The 24900-nt window shown below is 39.2% G+C and overlaps 1 protein-coding gene across 1 annotated transcript in view; it reads left to right on the top strand.

The window, feature by feature from the left end:
- LOC140253690 (mannose-binding protein-like) overlaps positions 1-24900 on the top strand; it is a 175890-nt gene that overhangs the window by 133814 nt on the left and 17176 nt on the right. Inside the window, 5 exon segments of the mRNA XM_072339431.1 lie at positions 35-229; positions 8643-8727; positions 10951-11094; positions 17706-17863; positions 21273-21388. Of these exon segments, the coding sequence (XP_072195532.1) occupies positions 21353-21388 (36 nt within the window). The 5' untranslated portion in view covers positions 35-229; positions 8643-8727; positions 10951-11094; positions 17706-17863; positions 21273-21352.

Raw genomic sequence — 24900 nt, forward strand, 5'->3', positions numbered from 1 at the left:
ATTATGTTGCTACCCACATTATACCTGGATTAAGTTGAATTTTCCCTTTTCTCATTAACCTGGCTCTGAGGCTTAACAGATGTGGCAGAACTGAAGCGTGGAAGGTCTCTGTCCTTGGGAGAAACGTATCAGCTATCTTGAGACATGAGATGCCAACAGCTATGAACCTCACTCCTCATTTGATACCTGCCTTGGGACAAGGATGTGAAAGCAGATGAAAGTTGTTAAGGTAAGTGTGTGAAATGCCAAAGCAGAGAGCGGGCAGCTGTTCAGGAAGTGAAACACAGTGAAAATGGGCACGTCCAAACGGCAACATGGTGAGCTGCATTCCTCACCCAGCCGTGGCCTGCCCCGATATGGCAATATGCAGCCTTCTTCAAGGAGTAAGCACCCAGCAAGCCCATCAAAGAAGCCTCACTGAGGTGTGGTGTGAGGGCTGAGAGGCAGAGATGGTGAACTTCCTCCTCCTATTCCCTGGGTGCAGCTCCATGGAGCTTTCATCCCATTTCAGTGCAGCTGGGTGCCTGAATCGTATCCCAGGCAGACCGACCACAGAAACAGCCAGAAGACAATTTGGGAAAGTGCTCTCTGCTGCCTCCTGGCTAAATGATGATTCTTCATGAAAACAGATTCTAAATCATCCTAAGCTGAGAATCTTGTGCGTGAATTTGGGTGGATGTCTAAGATATGTAAATCCAGGACCACGCTGGGGTGACAGTGTTCACAATCCAAGTCTTGGTATGCTGTTGACAATCTGATCTCAGCATCTGTTGTGCGAGATAACTGGTATGGCTTGGCTTCACATCTAGTGTTAGGCTGAGCAGAAAGATGAACGCGCTGAGCAGATTAAGGTAAAACCAAGAGCAAGATTTCTGTTCATCTCACTGCAAGTACAGTAGACCATAGAATGATCTTGCAAATGTGATCTTTCTCCTTGTCAATCATTTACTCTTTTTTCTTTCCAGACATTAGAATTTTGGGTTGTTTTGTTTCTTTCTGATTCACGAGGAAAATATCTGTCATCACACAGTTCACAGTCGCTGGACATTGTTCTTGTTTAATGTCACTGTCATCTGGGTCATGGGAGATCGCTCCCATTGTGGACTGAGATGTTCTTTAACATTATTTGATCTGTCATTCCTGAAGGTTGAGTGAGTTCTTTGATATACACTGAGTGTAGGAATAAACATATAATCAGAAAGCAATAGAAGAAAGAGTAAGGAAAACAACTGCTGGAGAAAACAAAGGAATAGAAGGAAAAGTGGGTGATGCCCACTTGGAATAGGTAATTTTGAATCTACAGTGATTTATTGAGGCCCTCAGAATTCTTTAAGCTATTCAGGCTCGAATGCAGTTTCTACAATGGTAAGTGAGGTGCATTTCCCTGCAAATCCAGTTAAAGGGCTTAAATCCTTTTTTTCTTTTCTATAGTAGTCATTCTTTCTTCCTCACTCTTTCCACTCTCCTTTTGTTTCTTTTCTCTCTTCCCAAAGTAAATTAATTTTCAAGTTGTTTTCCCAGTTATATGGTGGGGAGAACAAATCCTAAGACACTAAGGATTTTAAGCCTACTCTCTACATGTTTACTGAGCTCACTGCAAAGCCCATTTACAGCAAAGGAAACTTTACATCAACTACAACACAGATCAGATTGGGTGAGTATGTTTTAACTGAGCAAAATCCTCATCCTCCCTCCTCCTTTCATCTCACTCTTCAGTCTCTACATTTTAGGCTGAATGCTCTTTACTTCACTTTGTGTCCATTCTGTCTCCTCAGTAGAGATGCAAGCTGAGCTTTATCAAGTACAATTTGACTGGGCAAATATATGAACTACAAAGATTGTACTACGTCTTTGAAGTGGAAATCTCAGTAGCATCTTTTAAAGTGAAATTCATGTTTCTGTAACTTCAGCGCTTCGTAAGAAAAACAGTAGAAAAATACCTAGAAGCTCACCCTTGCAGGATTAACTTTGATATTTTATTTTTGCCTTATACTAGATTTTCAGTTAAAGGATTGTGTAGGGAAGTGTGAGGTGTAGATCTTTTCAATAAAATCTCACAGCCTCTGTGTGCAGCAGAGCATGACTTTGGGTATCATCAGCGAGGGATGTGTGCTTCTTCCGAGAGGTGATTTGCTTTCCAGCCATGAAAATGCAATGTTGTTAGTAGAAGATGGAAACTATGAAAGATTATCAAGAATACAGGTGCGTTGCAATAAAACCTCAGAAAACAGATGGGATTTTTAGAAGTTCTGATGTTATTGATGCTGTTCGGTTCTCTTCAGCTGTCAGAACATCCTTGAGACACACCTTTTTTGTTCTATTATGAATTTTTAACTACTTTTAGGTAAGGTTAGATTGAATCCATGCAGTTGTAAATAAATCCTCAAGCTCACTGTCCAAGTGTACTCTGTGAAGATGCCAAAACATGTAGGGTTTAGGATTAGTGTTGTTGAGGGTTCCTCGTGTGTGTTTATTGCTATTTATTTATTACTATTATTTATTTCTCTCTGCATGTGTACAAATTATTGGTAATAGGTTAGGAACAAGAATAATTAAACAGTAAGGAATTTTACTTTTTCGTTATGTACATGTTTTATGTAATTCTTCAGTGAAATTTATCCTTGCTTTGAAATCAATAGGTTTGCTTTCAACTTAAAGGCAGTTGAATTTTGTTCATGTCTGGCATTTGCCATGAGCTGGTGCAATTTGATGGTCAGGCTTGATGATTTAGAAGGTCTTTTCCAACCCAAATCCTGTGATTCCATAACTGCATGCTAAGGCTTTGAAAATTGAAGAATGAAGTTGTTGTTATTTTTTTAATTAAAATCTGTTTCAGAAATTTCTGACCAGGAATATTGCCTTGTGTGTGTCTCTTACAAAGGTGGGAGATACACCTCCAGTTGCAGATGCGCTGCAGGTTTCTGTTTCACTTTTCAGTGCTCTCTGAGAATAGCGGTTTCAATTTCCTATTCTCAGGGGGTTTAACGTGTTCTTTATTTGACAAGTATGATCCCTACCTCTTTATGGTCGAGGACATCATATTTCTATCCTCTGTAAGATATTGATGGTAACATCTCCCATCATGCCTTTGAGACCATGTCCCCTGGAGATACAGGTTTTAAGTTAAATTGAATCATTTTAATGGTTTTCCTTATGCGATTGTTGTTTTGTCAGCAGGTTAGCTGACCTCTTCTCACTGTGGTCCGTATCACTGCAGTCATTTGTATAAAACGTTTGTGGTTGTTCTCCTGTTGGCACAAAACTTCTGAAGGAATAGTGCTGCAGAATAAGCAGGGATGCAAAATCGTTTCATCTTCATTTTGTGGTGGTTTCCTCAGTCCATTTAATTTTGTAATTCACATCTTATCACTTGTGCAGGAGATTGGTTGCTATTCTAACAGTATTGTACTGCTCTGTCTCGTTATCATAACTCTTTGTGCTGTCAGATGCTCATCTTCCTGTCCTGAAAGCTTCCCGCAATCTGAGACATTAACTGCATGCTTTATGTTCCAGTTATCTTTACCTTAACTAAACTCTGTGTGTTGTTACACATCTAGTAGGTGTTTGCCTGGCATCTCTTGGGCCTGCAGAGAAGAATACAACAAGGGGGAAGAGGGTATTTCAGTAAGAATGACTATGGGTTTCTACTTAAATTAAGATTTTAGTTATTTGTCATTAGCTGTCTCAGCACATGCAAAACCTTTAACATGAAGTCTGAAGGGAGGACTTGCTGCCTTTGTTGCAGTCTCAGTTTTTGTCCATCTATATCTTCTGTGTTACACCATCTAAATGTCTGACAGCAGAGGGGACTTTATTTTCATGTTTTATTTTTGGCATAAAGCATTCTTTAAGTGATATTCTCTATCCATTATAGGGAGCAGTTACTATGCACAGTGTGTAATTTCATATTGAGTATCCTCAGAATTAACAAGGAAAGAAACCCAGACTGATGTTAAGGGTCAGTCTGTCCATCAGCTCTGCCTGGTCAGGGCTGTCTTCATAGCTCTTGTCTTGGCTTTAGTCTCTTGACTGAGGCAGACCATTGCAGCACTTGGTATAAGGTTCACTTTGTGAATCCTAGGCTTCAGTTGCTAATTTCTGTCCCTCTGATCTGCTGGCAAATGATGAAAAAGCAGCAAACCTGACATTTATCTCTTAGTCGAGAGATCCCCTGTTACATATTGGGAGATTTCAGTATATGCTCAATGAATATCATTCTAATTTTACCGTTTTCCTTTTCTTTCACTTATCACGTGGTCCTACAAGTGATAGGGAAGCCTGAAATAAATATCCTTTGATTTACATCGTAGCTCCACTCAATTTTAAGTTATATAGCAGCTCCTCATATTCTACCCCCCAGTCAGGAGATAGGGTATATATTGTTCTAAAACAGAGCTGAAGATAATTCTGATATAGAATTTGGGATGCAGTCTGTAGGAGATAAAGGCTAAGTATATTCACACGCTTGTGTACACACAGATGTGTGTGTATATGTATGCATACTCATCTGCTTTATATACAAATGATCGTTTTGGAAATGATGTTTTTCCTCTTTCACAGACTTGTTTCTCTCTGTGCTTATCCTTGGTTTCTTGGAATTTTACTACTATAGGTTTTACTATCATAGATTATTTCAGGGCCTGTATCTCTTTTACTGGGCATCTCCTTCCTTCATGTCCTTCTTTTGTTCTGCAGAACAATTCTAAGTTGCTGACTTTGTGAACAGGCAGTCATCTCCAGGTGCTGCCAATTACACCTTCTCACCTGGAATAAACAATAGAAGAAACCGATTCACCTCATCTAGGTGTTTTCATACATGTACAGACACTTTAAATTGTAGGGAAAAAGAAAGAGAACTGTCCAGTTCATTTTCCTGTAGTTGTTTTTTTCTTCTTGGTGCTTGTAGCAGCGACAGAACTCCACTTTAATTATGGTGAGGTATAATATAATGTGGAATGAATCTGAAATCATCCCAGACGCACAGGCTGGCCCGGGGAAGTCAAGCAAGTGTGAAGGCTCCTTCTTAGGAGATAAGGAGATTATAGACTGTTATAGAAGCCCACTGTGAAATTACTTAACCTTCATAGACTCAGCTTATAACTGAAATTCTCACATCTGATAGTATTTGATGAAACATTTAGCGTTTTGAATTACAGTAGACTAATGCAGTTCGGAATGACACCTGAATATTTTAAGTGGATTAGATGCATCTGCTAATTTCTTGTCTCAACGTGCGATACTTTGTTATTTCTAGAAAATCTAAGGCACTTTAAAAGTATTGCAAAAAAGTTGCTGTAGCAGCTTTTTATTCATAATATAAAATGCTTTCCCTGGGGGCTTTGGCCTTTCTTTCCTGTTCATAAAGTATGTATTATCTCTTTGAAGCAGTTGTGCAGTCTTATTGTGGTGGGCACTGAAAAGCATCAAATCACAGGCAATCACTTGGCCATTGTATTTGGGGATTGAAAGACAGAGCCTAACAAATGAAGCATATCTTGAGCCAGAAGATGAGGTAAAATCAGATAATACAGCATGTCTAGCACAGCTTAACTGGGAGTAAATTCTTAGCCAGTCGTCCCTTTGCCAACCTGCTTGCCAAGGCAAGGCCTTGATTTGCCTTTCAGGTATCAGTGGCTTTTGTTGGTTTTCCTGCATTTTTCTCTTGTTTGTAATATAGAATTTTAATTAAGGTTTTGTTGCAGTCTTCCAGGAATGCATGAGGAGCATGCTGTTCTTCATCAAACTCAACCTGAACATGTACTTCTGTATTTATTCTCTTCACTCTCTTCCTGACACCTGAATGAATGACTGGATCTCGGCAGCACAGTTTTTTTTTTATAGCAGCTTATTCATTTTTTAATGTAGAAAACAGCGTATAAGGATTTATATGATGGCCTTGAGATGACTCAACTTTTGGCTTGCATCTCTGCAGCAGAAGGCTGTGGTTTCCATTTCCACCTCATGTACTAGGCTCGTACCCAATGCTTGGCACTGTATTTCAGTGACAGGGGGTGTCACATCGTGGGAGATGTCATCCCAAAGATGACATGATGAACTCATCTCTATTGTTTCTCCATCTGGAAATGAAAATTCCAAGGAATACTTGAGAAAGATCAGGAGTTTACCTTAGGGCCCCACCAGTCGTTCCTACAATTGTTCCCATGACAGTGTGTGTGTGAGAGATGTTGTTCAGTACATGACAACTATGTTTTTGCCTGAAGAGTTTTTGCAGCATCACTGCCTACACCATTTCCATCAGCATACTGCATCTGTTGTGCCATTTGTACAACATGGAGATTTCTATTTACAGACCAGGATTTTTTCTTCTGTGTTAGTGACAGCCACTGTAAGAAGTCAGGTTTACTGTTGCTTCCTCTTGCAACCTCTGGAGTGGGAAATTCTTCCTGCTGCTCCAGCTGCTGCAAGAGAGGCACTTGGAGAAGTCAGTGTGGGGCACTGCTGGAGCATTTAATGCATCTGCCAAGAGAAATGCAGTAGCTGATTGCATTTTTTCCAGTGATACAGAGACAGAAAATCTGCAATTACAGTGCATGATAGAGGCAGTCACAAAAGGGCAATTTTGTCAGGTAGTAAAGGAACCAGGGAAAGGTTTTAGTTGAGTGCATTTTGCTTTTAATCTGGACATGAAATGGTAGGATTAATAGTAATCCTTCATCTTGAAATCTGCATAGTGGACATCATTCAAGCCATCTAACTCCTTGTTACCCCTGTTATTTCATTACTTCTCTGCAATCTTATAACAGCTTTTTGCTCTTGCATTCTCTCCTTCCCCAAGAACTTATCTTCAGAAGAGCAAAGAAAGGGGAAATCTTTCAAGTCCATTTCCCTCCATTTGCTTCTTTTTCCTTCGGTTTGAGAAACACAGGATATGCTTGACGCTACCTATGTGAGACTGCAGGCTTCAGTCCTGTCTTTTCATTCTCTTCAGCATCTTATTCGTCCATTGTGATGAATCTGCGTGGATCTTTCCATAGACCATTAGCAAGCTCATTCTCAACCAGTCAACTGGTTGGTCTCCATCGACATTTAGCCACTACTGAAAGGTTTCAGTGAGAAGTAAAAGATTAGGCACTGGCATGTTATTTTCTATTGTGTAGATGGACCTCTTACTTCTCTACAGGTAATAGAACTTTTCAATTAATACCATATTTGTCCCTGCAATTCTCCTGACACAAAACACTGTTGAAAACCCTAAATTAATTTGTCTTACTGTATGTAGAGAAGAGAGCATACATCTGCGAGAGAGTCTCATGTGTGAGCAGAGCTGCATATAAAATAGGCCATAGTTAGGGAATTTAAATCGTTTTCCTCTTTAAGAAAGAATTGGCAGCTAGATGTTCTGCCAAACTTTTAGTGGGCTAAAACTCAAAGATCTCTACAGAGAACTGGAAAGAAGCCACTTTGGATCATATTTTTTACCAACAGGGATTAAAAGGAACTATCAAAACAAATTTGAAGTTTTAATAAACAAACAAGTTTCCATCTTCACTACGTACAGTACTGCTTCTCTCTGTTATGCTATGCAGGTATCAGTCGGTTGCAGATAGCAGATGGGGTTCTTGTTCTTGATTAGACTTTAATATCAGTTCATATATATTTTAAAATGTATAAAAAGCCTCATGAATTCAAATGAGATGTTATGGTCCGCAGCTACAACTGCAATAACAGCTACACAGCTTATAGAAAATAGCCAATGCCAGGTGTTAACTCATGAATATTTATACACCATCAGTCATCGTGGGAGCAAAATCCAATTTGGACCCGATTTTACTCCCAGTGCAATGGAAAAAAAAGCACCTGGTACTGGAAATGATCCTCCATAGGACATCTTGGGGAAAAAAAATTCTTCCCCCTCCCGTCCCCATGTGTTTCTTTACCCAGAAATAGGATGGGGTAAAAAGATCACGACGTATAAAAATGATAGAGCATTTCTTGATTAATTGATAGAATTAATACTTTCTAACCATGCAATCTTTCTGAAGTGAACAAAGGCTTTTTTACACGCAAACATTTGTTCAGTTGTGTCCTGATGATGGGACTTAAACACTGAGTATTTATACGTTCTAAATTTCATGGGCTGAGGTGCATGTGGAAGATGCCTGTGGAAGAGAAGTCTATGCGTATTTTATTGTGTTTTATTGTGTTTTATTTAAGATGCTCAAGATTTTCTTCTAGTTTTGTGTAACTGGAAGGCAGTAGAATGGGTTTTTATTACTTAAAAAACAGCAAACAGTGCACTCAATTGAACTTGGAAAGCTGTATATCCAAAATAAGATTTGTCCAGAACTTCAGAATTGAAGTGGAACAAACATTGAATGCATGTTAAGATATGAGCTGCAGGCCAACCTGGCAGCTTGTACTGATCAGGAAAGCAGGACTGAAGCCAGACTTGATGTGGAAATTACATTTTCACTCTTGCCTTACTTCTACATTTTCCTCCTGAAAGCAGAACCACACTAACTAAAGATTTAGCAAAGGGGTTGGGGGAGAACATTTGTGGCAAAAAAATGCACAAAGCCACATAGAAGTGAATGAGGTGCACCTTATATCAATTTGAAATGTAAACAAATGCAACTAATGGAATAATTAACCAAAAGAACCTGATCTGTTCTTCTTCCTAGTGAGCATGAATAAGGAAGTCCTATAGCACTGGTGTGTGCGTGCTGCTCCTTTTCTCACAGATCTGCCACTTTTCTGCACTGGCAGGTAAGATATTAAAGAACCAATGATTATACTGATTTCAAAGGAGGAGAGCGAGGCAAACATGAGTGATGCAGACAGCTAGCTCTGCTGCAGCTAGTTGAAAAATGTCTGCTTGAAATGCTGCAGTTAATATAAGCCACTGTAGGAGAGCTGAGCTAGGCAGCATACCCAGTGTAAGTGATTCCAAAGGATGCAGTTCTACATTTTGCTGGTATATTTGTAGATTAGTTATCCCTGCTTTCGGCTCCAGAGTTTTCTTTAATCTTGTCTCAACATCTGCTTTTCCCAGACCACCAGTGGTTGTACTGGGCCAGAAGAACCCTGATTGTGACAATGTTCTTTTGCATGGCCCTAGTGCAGGCGATGTGTGTGCACACCCCTCCAGACTGCCTGCCACGGACTGCAGTGTTGTGTACATCATTTCCAGACAGGCTGAGAGATCCCCTGTGTGTGCCAAGCATCTCACTGGGACACTGGCTTCCTGAGCAGTATTACTAAGATTTTCATGGAAAAAGAACTAACTTGGGAATTATTTGTGATGCACAGTACAGCCAAGAAAATACCATTGAAGCTCGGTTTTAAAGGAAATAGAAGAAAGCTTAAGTGAAAAGATGCAGACAAGCTGGCATCGATTTCACATCTAAGGTTTGCATCAATAGCAACAAGTGGAAGTGAGCAGTTAGATGTCTGCTTGCAACCAAAGATCGTGATGAACCCTCATCTGGCTTTGGTTATCAAAGCAGAAGCATGTGGTGGCAAAAGCCATGGCTGTCTTTGTATAGCTAGGGAACATCTTTTATATTTGCTCTGTAGCTGTAACAGCTAACAGAAGACTGCAGTATCTAGAGAAACAGTTAGGAACATATTTTCTAAGGAATTGGCCATACAAAGCTCAGTCCATTTTCTATGGACTCAGTAATTCAGACAGATGCAAATAAGTTAAAAACATATATCTGTACTTACACAGAAAAGGGACTAGGACTTAGATCTAACAGCCTAATACTCAGCTGTACATGCAATGCAGTTTGGAGCTTGTGCTATGTAATGTTTATGCAGAAATATTTCTTAGAGAGGAAAGAAGTTGACTATTACCTTCTAATTAATTTTCAACTGGACGTGATGGAATAAAGACAATATGAAGGGCAGGAGTCATCAGATACTACAGTCATCTATGGGAAACTGTTATAATCACAGCCTGAACCTCTCATTAATCAGCTGAGGCAAGTGTCGGTCAGCTGTGGGAGCACAGGTGAGGGTAACTCAGCTGTGCTCCCAGAAGAGGTAGAGCTTGACTCCACCACTCCTAGACTTCATTTAAGGGCTGACCACCACTAAGGCAGCATCTCTTTGGGGTTGCTCCTTTGTGGAGATTGGATAACCAGCCTCCGCGTTTTCCCAGCCAGACTGAAGGCGTCCATATCGGTGAGTTTTTCCTATATATAACCTTTTGGATATCTATCACTATCCTTCTGGTGTTATTACCATCTTTTGTATTATTCCACCTTACAAGCCATAAGGAATGTTTTTTTTTTTTTTCTCTTTAGTTACGGTTTCATGTCTTGGTATTGCTGAGATTGGTAATCTACAGTATAAAGGAGCAATGGGCTTACATGGAATATAGTTAGTCATTTAGATGCAAGGCTTTCTTTCAGATAAGCCATAATGGCCTGTCAAAACATTTAACCAGAGTGTGCCAGCAGTACACTTCACCAGAAATGTGATGCTGGAGACTGGATTGCTCCATAGCCCTAAAGCAGATGGATACACATGAGAAAAAGAGCCATGTCCTGTCCCCAGCAGCATGTTCCAACTCTGAAGTGTGATGTCCACTCCTGCAATAACACATCTGTACCAGCAGCATAACTGCATTTGAGGAAACATGGTTGTAAGCAATGCATTACCGTGGGTGTTGTTGCTACTGGTGAGGTTGGAGGAGGCCCTATGTGCTTTGGAGCTGCAAAGTCAAGTCACAGGCAGGCTGATTTCAGCTCCTTCCCACCCCAAGCAGAGCTCTGCTGAATCTGGTGGCCATTGGAGGCCCAAGGGGCTGGGAACCTGTGGGCACTCAGCAGCTCCTTGTAAACCCTCATAAGTTAGCATGTTAGAAATTCACATGAATGTAATATGTTCTTGTCTGTGCTTTTGCTCCTCTAGTGGAAGCTATGAGATAACTTATTTCAAAGGGAAAACGTGATTTGTACTTAATTCTTATATTTAATATTAAAGAGCAGGGTGAAGAAATATATGGAAAAGGCAGACCAGAAAAGCATTGCAACCTGCAGAAAGTGAAGGAGGATGGAGTGGAAAAGTTATGGAGATACGTGGACAGTATCCCAAAGTGGATATCTGAGGGAACTGTGGAGAATGCAGGCAAGTAAATGAAAAACATGCTGGAAAAGTTCGGGTAATGTGACTTCATTGCTATTTGGGTTCCTTGTTAGGTAGAAATTAGTTTTTTTCTTTATTCAGCTGTTTATCTAGTTTATTTCAGCATGTTTGACTTCAGGTACTACTGGTAAAAAAAGAGAGGGATATCAACATAGTAGCTTCCATTTTCCAATTTCCTCCCTGTTTTCTCAGTGATCTGGAGCTAGTCCTTTAAACACACTTGGCTCCAAAATGTAAGACCATTTATCTTTCTGTCGAGATAGGGAGGGATTTAGGTATGAAGTAACGCATCCTTACGCTTTGCAGCTAGTACCAATTTCCTGCTTTTTCCTGATCTTTTGATATCTCTGCTTACCGTGGTTGTCTCTGTATGCATGTTACAATATGCAGCAGCAACATCAAGACAAATTTTAACAGAGCCCGTTAGGTAGAGCAAGTCACAAGAGCAGTGCCAGGCTCTGAGAAGTCTCTATTTACAGAGCTTCTCTATAGTACTTTCTGAACCAATTAACAGATTCTAGGGCAACGAATATAGCTCCTTCCAACAGATACCAGCCCCTCTCTCAGCTCTGCAGCCACCCTGCCTTTATCTGCTTATGTGATACTACAGGGTGCATGCATGTGAACTTCAATGAGCACAACAGAAAAGGAGAAATAGGTTCCAAGGATTTGTAAGTAGTGGTCAATAGGAAGGAGAAAATGAAGTGCTTCTGAATGGATGTCATATTGTATTATTATTTCATTGTTATTTGAGTGTTTTTATTTGTTACTCAGCCCCTGAGTAAAAAGGTAATTAAGACAACGTGTCAGAAAAGACATCCTATGCAGGGATATCTTTGCAGGGTTTGTTTGTATACACATATAGACTGTTTTATATGCGAAGGCATTCACATGTATTTCCCTTCACTTTTATTAGTGTATCAGTTTTCTAGTTAATGTGTTGTTTTCAATTAAGTGTAACACAATGAGAAGTAGAAGGTGACTCTGTTGTCTAAGTGACTACAATGATGGCTAAAATCTGGCAGCTGCACCATTTTCATTCTAAACCAATCCCAAATTCAATTAAAATTCTATTTTGGGGGCGCAAGTAATAATCTGCAGTAATTGCATTACAGTAATATAAACTACATACTTTTTAATCTCATGTAATTTAAATGCATCAGAGGAAGACAGCTTGAGCTGCGAATTTTGTTTCCTAATACTGGAAGTAATGTACATAAATGGAAACTATATTATAAAACTTTGCTTCATGTTACTTTTATGGCTGTGTGATGCTCTCAGATTGGTATTGCTTGGACTATACTAAGAATTTACTAAATTGCCATTCAGCGTATGATTAGCACTGTTATTTGTTTGAGAAACATTTAGGTTTTTATTTTGTCTATTAATTAAAAGAAGAAGAAGAATTATTATGGAAAATAGTGCATTTGCAATGAGATCTTGTTCAGGAAGCAGGGAGAATGATATGTTCTGAGTTAACAGACTGCATATTCTCAATAGGCATCGCATTCCAAATCAAGGCTAGGACAAGACAGTAGAAAGAAGTAATTGTATAAAAACTGAACACGTTACTTCTGTGATGAAGCAAACACAGCACACTAGGAAATGATGGAGAGAATACATACAAGGAAGTCGAGTAATTTGACCTTTTTGGCTTCTGCTGGATTGCATGCCCTTAGGTAGGGTTTGAAGTTGAACATCAAAAGTACACCAAAGATCGCCAAGTAGAACATGGAGTCCAACACATTCCTCAGTCAGATGCTGCTTACCTTAAAATGGCTGTGATTAATTTGTCAGTCAGGAAATTCTTCACAACAGTAATGTCATAGCAGAGCAGATCTATTAGATTTGAGTTTAAAGGAATTGATGCAAATCATTATTTTCCTTAATTTCTTTCTTTGTCCAGTGGGTTGGTTGGTTTCTCAGTTTTTAACAAATGTCATTCTGATCTGTTCGAGTCTCCTTACGTTTGAGCAGCTGGAAGGCTAATGTAGGGATACAGTGAGCATATAGCTGGTTATTACAGTCGAGATATGAGTACGGGATAGAGATATCTCAGTACAGATATGAGTTTTGTAACAGACAAATTATCTGATATTCTCAAATAACTTCTGTTCAGTGTTCTACATACTGTTAAAATTTGTATTGGAAGACTGGTGGTTCTGCTTGGTCTTTATTAAGAGTGTGTGTGTGTGTGTGTGTATATACATATTTATATACACACCATAAGGAAAATAACCTACAAAATAGAAATGCAAGTACTTAAGTAAAAACACCTCTGTGCAGTACAGCGGGCACAGGAAGAGCCTTGCTAACAGAAACTCTTGTTTCTTTTGCATTTGATCATTTACTCCATGACTTGAATTTCAGGGAGTTTAGCATTGTCATTTTCCTTTCTTTCCTCATCAACTAGAAATAGAGCTGATCACAATTACATTTTTTGTAATGTAAAATGACAGTGTATAATGTGACAGCATTGTTGCAGCATTTCATGTTCTTTGTACCGAATCCCAAACTACTTTTGAGATCAAATTATAATACAGCCTTTCTTCCAGTGGAGGAATAAGTGGGTTCAAGGCTCTCTGTGTGTTCTTCTCATCTGTCAACTATAGCTCAGAAAGCACAGAAACTGAAGTTTTACATTACGCTCTATGCAAACCTGGAAAGGTGGAAAATGTATCAATTTTCCCAGCTAAGCTCAACTTCAGTTGATGAATGGAACAAGCCAGCCTGTACCAGTAAGCAATCATCTATCAGCTTACTGAAAAGCCAGATATGTCTTCTTGGGGTTTGTGTTAGAGATAGCTGAGTTTCCTGCACTGCTGGTATTTGTACTGAAAGTGTAAATACAAGTCAATGGTTTTTAGATATGAGTCTTATTTCTGTTTCAGATGTGACATGGTGAAGTCACAAGACTCCTCATTAAGTACTCTTTAGAGAATTCAGCAAGAGACTATTTGTTTTAAAAGAGACCTCAATCAATGAATTTCTACAGTAAATTTTAGACATAAATATGCCTCTTTGATTAAGGAAAATCTGACTGGTCTCTACGCTGCATTCTTCTTTGTTTTTTAATCCAAAATCAGCAATTCTTTGATTCTCTGCAAGTAAAGACTCAAATTGCAAAGATGCATTTACACGCATCTCCTCAGAGTTTCTCAGAGTGCAGAATAGAAGGAGACACTACTCATCTGAGATACTATCTTCTGTAGTTTTTGGAAACAGGCTAGGTATAAAAAGCAGAAAGATAGGGAAAACATGAAAATTGAGACCCCCTAGTTTGATGTTTTCAAGCACGTTCACAATTAAGTGTGATGTTAAGTTAAACAAATGACACTCGAGTACATCTGGCAATTTCCAGAGGCCCAGATGAGCATGTGTGAGGACTGATTATTAATCGCATGTAACTTCTTTAAGCCTTACTGAAGCTGAAGCAAGCACAGCTCCCTGGTGGTCATCTAGCTTGGGTCATAATAAGGGTGAGTGGAAAGGAAGATATTTTAACTTAATAGTCAAAAAACATTGCAGGAGGGTAGCACGGTAAATTGGAAATTCTCACCTTCTGAATTTCTTGAATAAATAACTGTAACTGAGGATGAGAAGAACAGTGGTTCCTTGATCCGCATGCTGTGTTATCTACGTGCACGTATATAGCTTTAGCATATATGCATCTTTTGATTATCACCACTCACTTGTGGTATCTATTATGCTGTGTATGGATTTTATCCTTTATAATCCTTTCATTCTCTCTATGAATTTGTACGTGTACTCCATAATGCTTTGAAGATTAATCCCTTAATTATAGGGCATAGTTAAGTAATGAAATTCTGGATTGCTCATACTTAATTTACATATGCAATCTTCAACAATGACAATACATCTAAAGATGTATTTTGGTGGAAGGAACAAAGTGCAAGCTAATATTTCCAAAAGAAAGACTTGGAGCTGCTGATAGGTGACACACCAGGTAAGTGTGACTATCTTACTGGCTTTTTTTGCTTTGGTTGGGACAGACTTTGTTTAAGAAGTAAAGTTTAATTCATCTCCACTGGTGTCATATGATGCCGTTCTTGTTTATTAAACAGAAAAAGATTTAGTTTTACCAGTACACGAGAGTAATGTTCCACAACCAACTGAAGAAGCAGTGATGTATGCCAAATCAAAATCTAAGTATCCTACATCACAAATTGCTCCAATTTCTGTTTCATGCCTAGTCTGCCTATGACCTATAAGCAGGTCATCAGCTCATTGTAGTGGAGTCCTATTTCTTTGGTTACTAATTTGTTCTGAAAGCTGCCTCCATTTGTGAAAGCTGTCCCACATTTCCTGCCATAACAAAGTCTTCCTGCTGGCTGAACAAGAATAGACTAAATAATCCTGCCTGCTGCCAGAATTCAACAAGGCACAGATGGAAGTTGCAGTCATCAGATGTTTGAGCAACAGAATATGCTGCTTCTAGTCATTGGTACTGAAGTGTTTCACCAAGGGGATGAGTTTGTTCTCTTTATCTCTTCAGTTTGGGCTTGAAATAGAACCCCTGGTAGCGACTTAGTGTAATTAATGGACCATCATATGTCATTAGGTCTTCCCTTCAGTTACAATCATAGGGGAGGAAAATGGAAAAAGCTGCTGAGTCACCGAAGGATTAGAGACCTCACTCATGTTTCTTCTCCACAGTATCACTTAGTGAGCCAACACTGATGAGATACTTCACTAGGATGAACTTCTTTTGATATTCCTTTATCTCTTTTACTATCTCTCTCTGGAGGAAAAAGCACCCTTATAGTTGGCCTATGTAATTATTTTGCTTTTGACAGCCCGTCATAAGGGAAAATAAAGAATCAAAAAACAGCGTTCTTTCCATGTGATGGGTAGCAACAGTTCTGTAATTTTTACCTGTAATCTGTTGATAGTTGGAAGTAGGAATTTTAATGGTCTTTTTCTTTGAGTTTTATTAAGGACACTGGACTGCCAACACTAATGCGTGACATGAGCATCTGTCCTCCCTGTTCCTTATAAAATACATGTTTCAAGGGGATTCCCGTTAGAGTAAGCTCAGCTTTCTCACTTCCTAATTACTACTCTTACTAAGGTCAATTTGCAGGTTTGTTTGTTATTTGTAAAAGTGTAGAATTCAGTTTTCTTAAATGCTGTTAAGTACAGAGACAGTTCCAAAGGGCGTCCATTTGACCAGAACACTCTCGAATCTGTTCTTGATTGTAACCCCTTGTTATATTCCAAAATAACAAGAGCCTTCAAGACTATAGGACTTCAAACAATTTACTGTATAAAAAAGCGTGTGTATACACATGCACATATAACCTCACATAGTCTTTATCCGCTGGCCTTTCTGAACTTGTTTTTGATCTAGGCATGAAATAAACTTTGTTTGGGTTTTCTTCTGTATGGTTAATTTCTTTGCGTTGTATTTTCTTTGCTCATTGCGCAGATGGAGCTTTTGGTTATTGACAGCCTTGGCAAATTTTTCACATTGTAGGCATGATTTTTTTCATTAACCGTAAATAAAAATGGGCTTTTGAAGCCTGAATTTTTTGGATTTGGTATATATTTTTTGCTGGAGGTGTATTAAATTGAGTTAAAGCTTCCAAGAATGAATAGCCTTACTCTGCATCGTATGGTAAACAACTTTGTCATCCAAAAAAATTAGTTGAACTTGTGAAAATTAATAATCAAGCTATGCTTCAGCAATCCTTCATGCAAGGTAAGTGATTAGTTTTCTCTACAACAAAGCCTAGATAACCAGAACTTGGCACACGTGCTTGGCTGATAATAGCGAAAAACAAATAAGAAGCCAATAACTCAAGTCTGAAAAAATGATTAACAGGAATTTGCATGAAAATATATTTGAGGAATATTTGTCTGATGTATGAATCTTGTGTTCTAGATTCCCAGATATTATAATCGAGTAAATTGCTTTAGTTAATCTACTGCATATGGTGATCTAACTCATTTATTTCAATTCACTGCCTCAGTAGAATACTTTTACCTAAATTATACTTTATTCAGTTCAGACTATGAAGGATCCTGTATTTTCTTTCCAAGTTACTCTGTATCTTGCTGCTTCACTTTCCAGCCTCTTTGTCTCAGATAGAGAGGAATGTTTGTACACATCCTTACAGGGAAATTTTCCAGTAAAATAAAACTCTTATTTTAAAATTAAGTTTCTATGGGCGTGTTCAGGTTAATCCTTACTGAAAAAAAGCATTTTGTTCTAAATTGTATGATTTCTATACCCTTACAATACTAACTTCAATACCTCAGATAATTCTCAAACAGAGCACCTGGACAACTTTAGTGTACTTATCTTCAAATCTGGGATTACAGAATTGACCTTGAAGCCTCCCTAGTCTGAGAGGGTGCGCTAGCATTGGCATCAGTGAGCACTTCAGCAAGTCTCTCGCAATGTCATGGTCTAGCTTTCATAGCCCTTGTATTTGCTTGATCCACAAGTAATCTGTGTTTTATGTGGGAAGAGAGCAGCAAGAAAAGAGCTTGTTTAAATTGAGAGTAGGAAAAAAAAAACACATTTTGAAGTACATTGTATTGAGAGTCTTTTTTTTTTTTTTCCCCAGAGTCCTGTGGCCTATGGAAATGAACCACCTTAAGAAGAGAGTGTCCAGGATGACTTGAACTAGGTGAAGAGACAGTCAGCTCATCTCACCTTTTCTTTCTGTGCAGTGTCATCACTCTGCACTGTTTTTCATCTTCTATGACCATGCTGTTGAGAAAGGTAGGTGCAAGTCCTGCTTATTGTGAAATGGTACAACTGAGAAGCCGAAGTTCCTGACTCTTAACCCATAGAGTACACGTATATGTCTAAACTGCCAAAGTCTAATGGATGGTTTAATATTAAAAATTCTCTGAAGCATAGAATTGCAGAATTATGGAATTGCCTAGGTTGGAAAAGACCTTAAAGATCATTGAGTCCAACCACAACCTAACCAAATTACCAGCTCTAACAACCCTCTGCTCAATCATGTCCCTCAGCACCACATCCAAATGGTTTCTAAACACATCCAGGGATGATGACTCAGCTACCTCCCTGGGGAGCCTACTCCAGTGCTTAACAACCCTTTCAGTAAAGAAGTTTTCCCTGATATCCAACCTGAACTTACTCTGGTTCAACTTGAGGCCATTTATCCTTGTCCTGTCACCAGTGAGAAGAGACCAGCCCTGCTCCCCCTGTAAGCACCTTTCAGGTATTGGAAGAGAGCAGTAAGGTCTCCCTTCAGCCTTTTCCCCAGACTGAACAGCCCCAGTTCTTCAGTCTCTCCTCATAGGGCACATTCTCCAAGCCCTTCACAACCTTAAGCAACTGATGTCTTCTGTTATCTTTTAGTTCTGTTCTTTAAAGATGAAGCAGTACGTAAAACAGCAAGGCTTTGTTTCCCTAAAACCTTTTGAGCCTTTTAGATATTAAATGTTGAGTCATAACAATATTTTGAATACTAGCAGTGGTTTTTAATTCTTTCCCTATCCTCAAAGTAGTACAACATGTAGCTCTAAATATGGGCTGTTAATGCAGGAAACTTGTAGCACAATTGAGTACAATTTTTGATATGGCAAGGAGACAGTTCATGGAAGAATCATAGAATGGCCTGGATTGAAATGAACCGCAATGATCATCTGGTTTCAAACCCCCTGCTGTGTGCAGGGCAGGGTCACCAACCATCAGCCCAGGCTGCCCAGAGCCACATCCAGCCTGACCTTGAATGCCTGCAGAGATGGGGCATCCACAGCCTCCTTGGGCAACCTGTTCCACTTGTGATAGTAGAGTATTAATATTGCAAGAATGGTAGTTTTAAAGCATGCACATGAAGATGCAAATACAGCGGTCCCTTTTCTTATAAAAAAAAAAAAAAACACTGCCCACCTGGAGGTTGTGATTGCAAAAATAACTGTGGCACAGAAATGACAGGATTTAAATAGAAGCAGTCGAATGTTAAGCATGCAGCTACTGCAAATAGTGAGTGCCTTAGAGGAAAAATTCTGCAAATTCACTCTTTGTATGGATGTCAAGTAAGGAACCTCCAAGCACAAGCAAATGTTTGAAGATTTGTCATTTAACAGGGTGTGTTAAATGACCAGAAACTGATAACACATTTATGAATCCCGGAGTTTATATATGCATATATACACATCTGTATTCTGTTGTAGATGTTCAGCATGTATTTGGGCTCTTTGTAGTATTGGAAAATGTGTAGTTTACTTGGCATCTAGATACCATAATTGCAGATGAGCTGATAAACAGTTGCACCGGTTTCACGTCCTCCTGTTCAGGTGCAATTCCTGAATGGTAACAGCTAGCTCTAATCCACAGCTTACTAAAACAGGAAGTGAATGTATTTCTAATAACTCTAAAATGAAGGAATGGGGAAGATGTTCTTAAAGGAGAAAAAAATGGATCAGGATGTGCGATTCCGCAAGTCACATTTATTAACTTCATGTTTATTCTTGGCTCAAATTTATTTTTCAGTTGATCCATAAACTACTGTTTCTATCATGTAGGACTGTAAATCTCATTTAAGTGATTGCTCAAGATTGAAAATTCCTGTACACTTGAATTATAATATCCATGTGGACACATCTGTAGAACATCTTCCACAGCAGCCTGTGATTAGGTACCATTTTCCTACAGTAGACAGTAAAGTGACAGCTGGGAGCATGGAAACAACACTAGGAATTCCAGATGTGATTTGAAGGATATGAAGTCAGGAAAAGAAGTCCTTTTCATTCGGTTCTCAGATTTTGGTTTTACTGCTAAGTTCAGCATGACTCAAATTGACTCTGACAGAGGCATGATGCAAAGCCATTATGGTCCATGGAGCTATTGTCATTGCTTTTATAGGACTTTTGATCAGTCTTGGATGCAGTATTTGCATTGGTTTAACCGTTAGCCTGCAGTAGTTTACACATTGTTTCTGTTATTACCCGTTACTCTGGAAGTCGGATAATGACACATGCTATTCTATACCATGTTGTAGCTGTATCAGTTAATTAGCTATCAGCTGAAATTCCCTTGCTTTTCTAGCATAGGCGTTCACCGTTTTTGGATTATTCATTTAGATAAATTATTTAAATGTATCCAAAATAAAGTGTTACGGGAAGAAATTAGGGATCATTTTAATAAATGCTCCTCAGGCGGATGGGATGTTGCACTTAGCTCGCTACAACTTCTGCAAAGCAAAAATTACTGAGTAAATAACTAGAAGTTCTCTTTTCCTTTAGTTTTCAATTTGTCATGGCTGTTCATGAGAGTAGACAGTGATAGGACAAGGGGGAATGGTTTTAACTGAGACAGGAGAGGTTTACTTTAGTTACTAGGAGGTAGATTTTCACCCAGAGGGTGGTGGCACACTGGAACAGGTTGCCCAAGGAGGCTGTGGATGCCCCATCCCTGGAGACATTCAAGGCCAGGCTGGATGTGGCTCTGGGCAGCCTGGTCTGCTGGTTTGTGACCCTGCACATAGCAGGGGGTTGGAACTGGATGAGCATTGTGGGCCTTTTCAACCCAGGCCATTCTGTGATTCTTTGATTTCGTTATGACTCAGTTTGTGTTTATGTAGATTATTCTGTCTTCTAAAATAATGCCGAGTTTAGCATAACATGTGACACCACATTAAACACATGTGAAGCAAGCCATATTCCTGGTCTTCTATTTTACAGGTAGTGTGTTAATGTACTATCTCTTTATTACTGAGATTTTATAATACTAGGCTTGGTTATATTGTTATTCTCACAGTGTAGCTTATCTGTGCATCTCTTTTCACAGTTGGGTAGATAAGTGTATATGCAACTAATCCAGCCTGTCTGTTTCTTGGCTGCTAATTGCAAAGCCCTAAGTTTAGTAAATCGATTGTTAGTGCAGCTTTGTCTGAATTAACTCTGTGAATTCAGAGCAACTTTGAGCTCAGTTGCAATTGGGCATTCGCTCTGGTTAAAGAGTCAAACAGCAAAGCAGAATATAAAGGTACAGAATTACAGGGGCTGAATTTTGCAGTTTTAATGGCTTACCAGAATTACTCCCATAATTACCAGGCTCTTTAGCCCTTGCCAAGCCCATCACCTAACACTCGAGGAATAGAGGCTTCCAAGCATTTTGGATGCCTGCCCTATTTCTGAAGGCCTGTTATTTTCAGGGGACAGTGCAGACTAACTGTGAGCAAGGAGGAATACATCTGGGAGTACGTATGTGCCAAGGCTCTGGCAGGGAGATGAAATGAAGTCTACATTTGCCACGTTTGGTTTCCAAAATGTAAGTGATTTTTGAAACATAATATGAATCTTTAAAAGTACCTCTTACTTAAAGGAATAACTTAAGAGCTGTCCAGGAGTATTCATGCTATTTATTAAACAGCAGCAAATCAGGATGAAAGGTGGTAATCAAGCCATCTTCATTTAGTATTGTCATGGTTTTGTGCTGTCAATATTCTACATCATGACATCATGTGCGGTATGAATCATTAACTGAGGGTACAAATAGTGGTAAACTGTTTTGGTGGTATAAGAAAGTGTAGCAGAGGGTATGCGGAAGTGTAGCAGAGGGTATGTGGAAGTGTGGAAGGTTCGTGCTCCAGATCTGTGGAATGGCAGCATCCCGAGTACTCAGCTCTTGGAGGAGAACTACATATCCCAGGGGACGATGCGGCCAGAGACGAATCACCAGAGGAGGAGGACACATATATAATCTCACTCCCAGGCTGGAACGTCCTTCTTTTCGCTCTGTCTATTGCTTTGGAGCGCTCCATCCCTGCCGTCTCCCTCTATCAGCAACGTTCCAGCCTGTCACCTAGAGATCGCAGTAGGCCCCCCTGGTTCTCAGGGACTCTTTTTCTCTCTTTCTTTTTTCTCTGTCTTGTTTGATTTAGTAGTTGTAGTTATATTGTATCATATTGTGTCACCTTGTATTCCAATATTATTTGTATTTAGTAAAATAAGTTCTTTCCTTAGATTGCTGCCATTGTTTTTGTTCATTTCCCTCCTTCCAGGGGCAGCAGCCCCTATCACGGGTAAATCTAGATAACCCGATTACAAGTATAGACACATTATGTAGCATGAGCAGCTGAGGAGAGCCAACAGCTCTGACAGTGACTTTCACTGCCTCTTCCAGAGCAGATGACTGAGCTGTGCCACTGTATTCAGTGCTGACATGGCAGCCCCAGGAATGAGAAGAAGCTCCTGGTGACAGTTCCAGCACTGCAAACCCATGCCAGGCTGTGTGCTTGCTGAGAACAGGAAGCCAGACAAAAATATAGGGGATATCGGGGAAAAGAAAGGATTCAGGTTCAGAAAACTTGATTTCTCTAATTTTTCTTGCTTGCAACTGTGTTCCACTATTGTTCTTTAAAACAATGCGTAATACAGCTCTGCTTGCCAAGTGGAGTATGGTTAGAGGATCTGTGAGTGCAGCTATCTGGGAGGTTTATAACATCTTCTGATTTCCTATGAGTAACTGGTGAAAGGTTAGAGGAACATGCAAACACCATGCAGATTGTGGGTGGATATTCCCCTTTTAAGTATTGTTCTAAGGAGCTTTCACATGTCAAATAGTTCTTTTTCTGTAATACTAACAAGCAGGGAAGAGCAAAATAAGGGAAAATATGTAGATGTAAGAACTCTACTCAGTATAAATTGTTGCTAGTAATGAGGGAGAAGTTCATTAACTATCTGGGAACTCTCAGCCAACATCCTTAGCAAGTACAGTCAAAACATTAGGGGGAAAAAAATACATCATTTTCATCTGGATATATGAGCTTAATGGCTTAAAGTTGAAGAATTTTTCTTCGGTATTAAAACAATGTAAAGTGCTTACACTGAAACTCACACAATTGGGTATGAAAATGTGTCTGGACCTATTGGAAGAATCTGTCGTTCTGACCCCTGCCAAATTCTGCAGAAATCTGGAGTTTTTAGGTGGCTGGAAGAAAGAAATCAGATTTTTAACTTAAATGAATGTCTGAAAATTCGCCACTACCAAGTTCATAAAGTGTTATAACTCTAATTGATGTGTCATGAGAGATTGAGCGCTCATGAAATGAAGCTGCTCACTAGAAAATACTATTAAGGCATTAAACCAATGGAAAAATAGCAGTACAGAAGAGAGGGCTGCTTGAATGTTGCGAAAGGTCATATAATCCAATTCTTTTTCTGAAGAAAGAATGAGAGAATAATGCCATTTGTGGCAGCGTGCTTGTACATGGTCCCTGAAAATAGGCAGAAGTTTTAAACCTCTGTGATTCTAGCAAGCAAGACCTTCCCCTCCATTTCTCAGGTTTTTTACACTGGCGATGACTTTAATTGCTCATCTGTTACATTATGGAAGAGAAAAGGAGCCGCTGGTCACAAACAAGCAGCCTTGTTCATCAACAGCATGGCTGTAGTGGCATGAGTCAAGCCAGGCTTACCTTTTCCAGCCAGCAAATCACTTTATTAGTCTTCACCAAAAAACCATCTCCCAGAATTATACACTCTACCTTGGTCTTTCTGAATATTAGGATTTTTTTAGTATGTCTTCTAACTTAGTTTTCTATGAAATATCTTGAGTTTCTCCATGGCTTTGCATAGGTACTTGTCATAGTCTCACTGTAAGCAGCCTAGAGAGGATGGTGGAAATGCCTCTTGTGAAACATTCGGGGAGTATGCCGTGCTGGCACGCAATTCTTTTCTTGTCATTGTCTTCTCAGGACATGTACTTGTCTTGCTTTCCACATTTTGTTACCTAGATGTGTCATTGGCAAGGGTATCTAATGCCACTCTATACAAATGTAAGGCAAAAGGAATTTTTAGGGTACTACAGTAGGATAGAGACTGAAGTATAACTGTAGCAATTTTCCAGCCAGAGGAGCCTTCCAGCTTAAGCTAGTCATAAAGACAGAAGTCTTGACATATCTCTAATAAGGCCAGCATTATCACACAGTAATCATTTTACCTTAAGGTAATGCTGATTCGTCATCGCGACTCTGCTATAAATAAAATATAATCGCTTCACATTTTCCAGTAATTCCAGTACATTCAGAAATTAGGTGAGGTAGTCAAGTTTGTGATTTCACACCTTAACACGTAGCAACTGCTATTCAGGAGTTACAGAAGAGAAATGGCAGTTCTTCCTGAATTTGTAATTTATATGCTTTCAGTATGCCTATGTCAGCACAGCTGCTTAGTCTAAAAGGAGCGTTGGCTTCTGTCTAAATTAGCCTACCCGTAAAGAAGAAATCCACTGCATAGCTCAGAAATATTTCTTGTTCTTATGCCTCCTCCTATCAGGTAATTTTACAAAGCATGATTGGGCAAATTGGCACAGAAAGCAATATCACCTTTTCACCTAAAAAAATATCTCATTAAAGCCAGAAGGAAGACTTAAAAAGATGTTACTTGGGGAAGTATAGGAATTCATTTAAGATTATAAATGCACTCATCCAAATGTTTGTAACCTATTCAGGTTTGGAATTCCATTTAAGGTCTGTAAAGTTCACATTTTGTGTCTTACATCTATAGTAAAAGATTAGAGATTCCTTCTAGTTGTTATGGCCAATGTCTAGCAGTTTTAAGAGCAATCTGTGTGTTTACAATGCCCTGGAACGATAGTATAGATTTGCTTTATTTGTACTGTATCTTCTCAACTTATTCAGCTTCATTGATTCAACTCCTCATTGGATCACGAATTATTAAGGATGTGGTCCTACAAAGGCAGTAATTGAAGACTTGGGAAGTGCTGAGCAGCATTGTTCAGCCTTCTCTGAAAGGAAACAAAAGATGAAAGGAGTAGCT

Source organism: Excalfactoria chinensis, chromosome 6, assembly GCF_039878825.1.
Source record: "Excalfactoria chinensis isolate bCotChi1 chromosome 6, bCotChi1.hap2, whole genome shotgun sequence".
Classification (NCBI taxonomy): Eukaryota; Metazoa; Chordata; class Aves; order Galliformes; family Phasianidae; genus Excalfactoria; species Excalfactoria chinensis.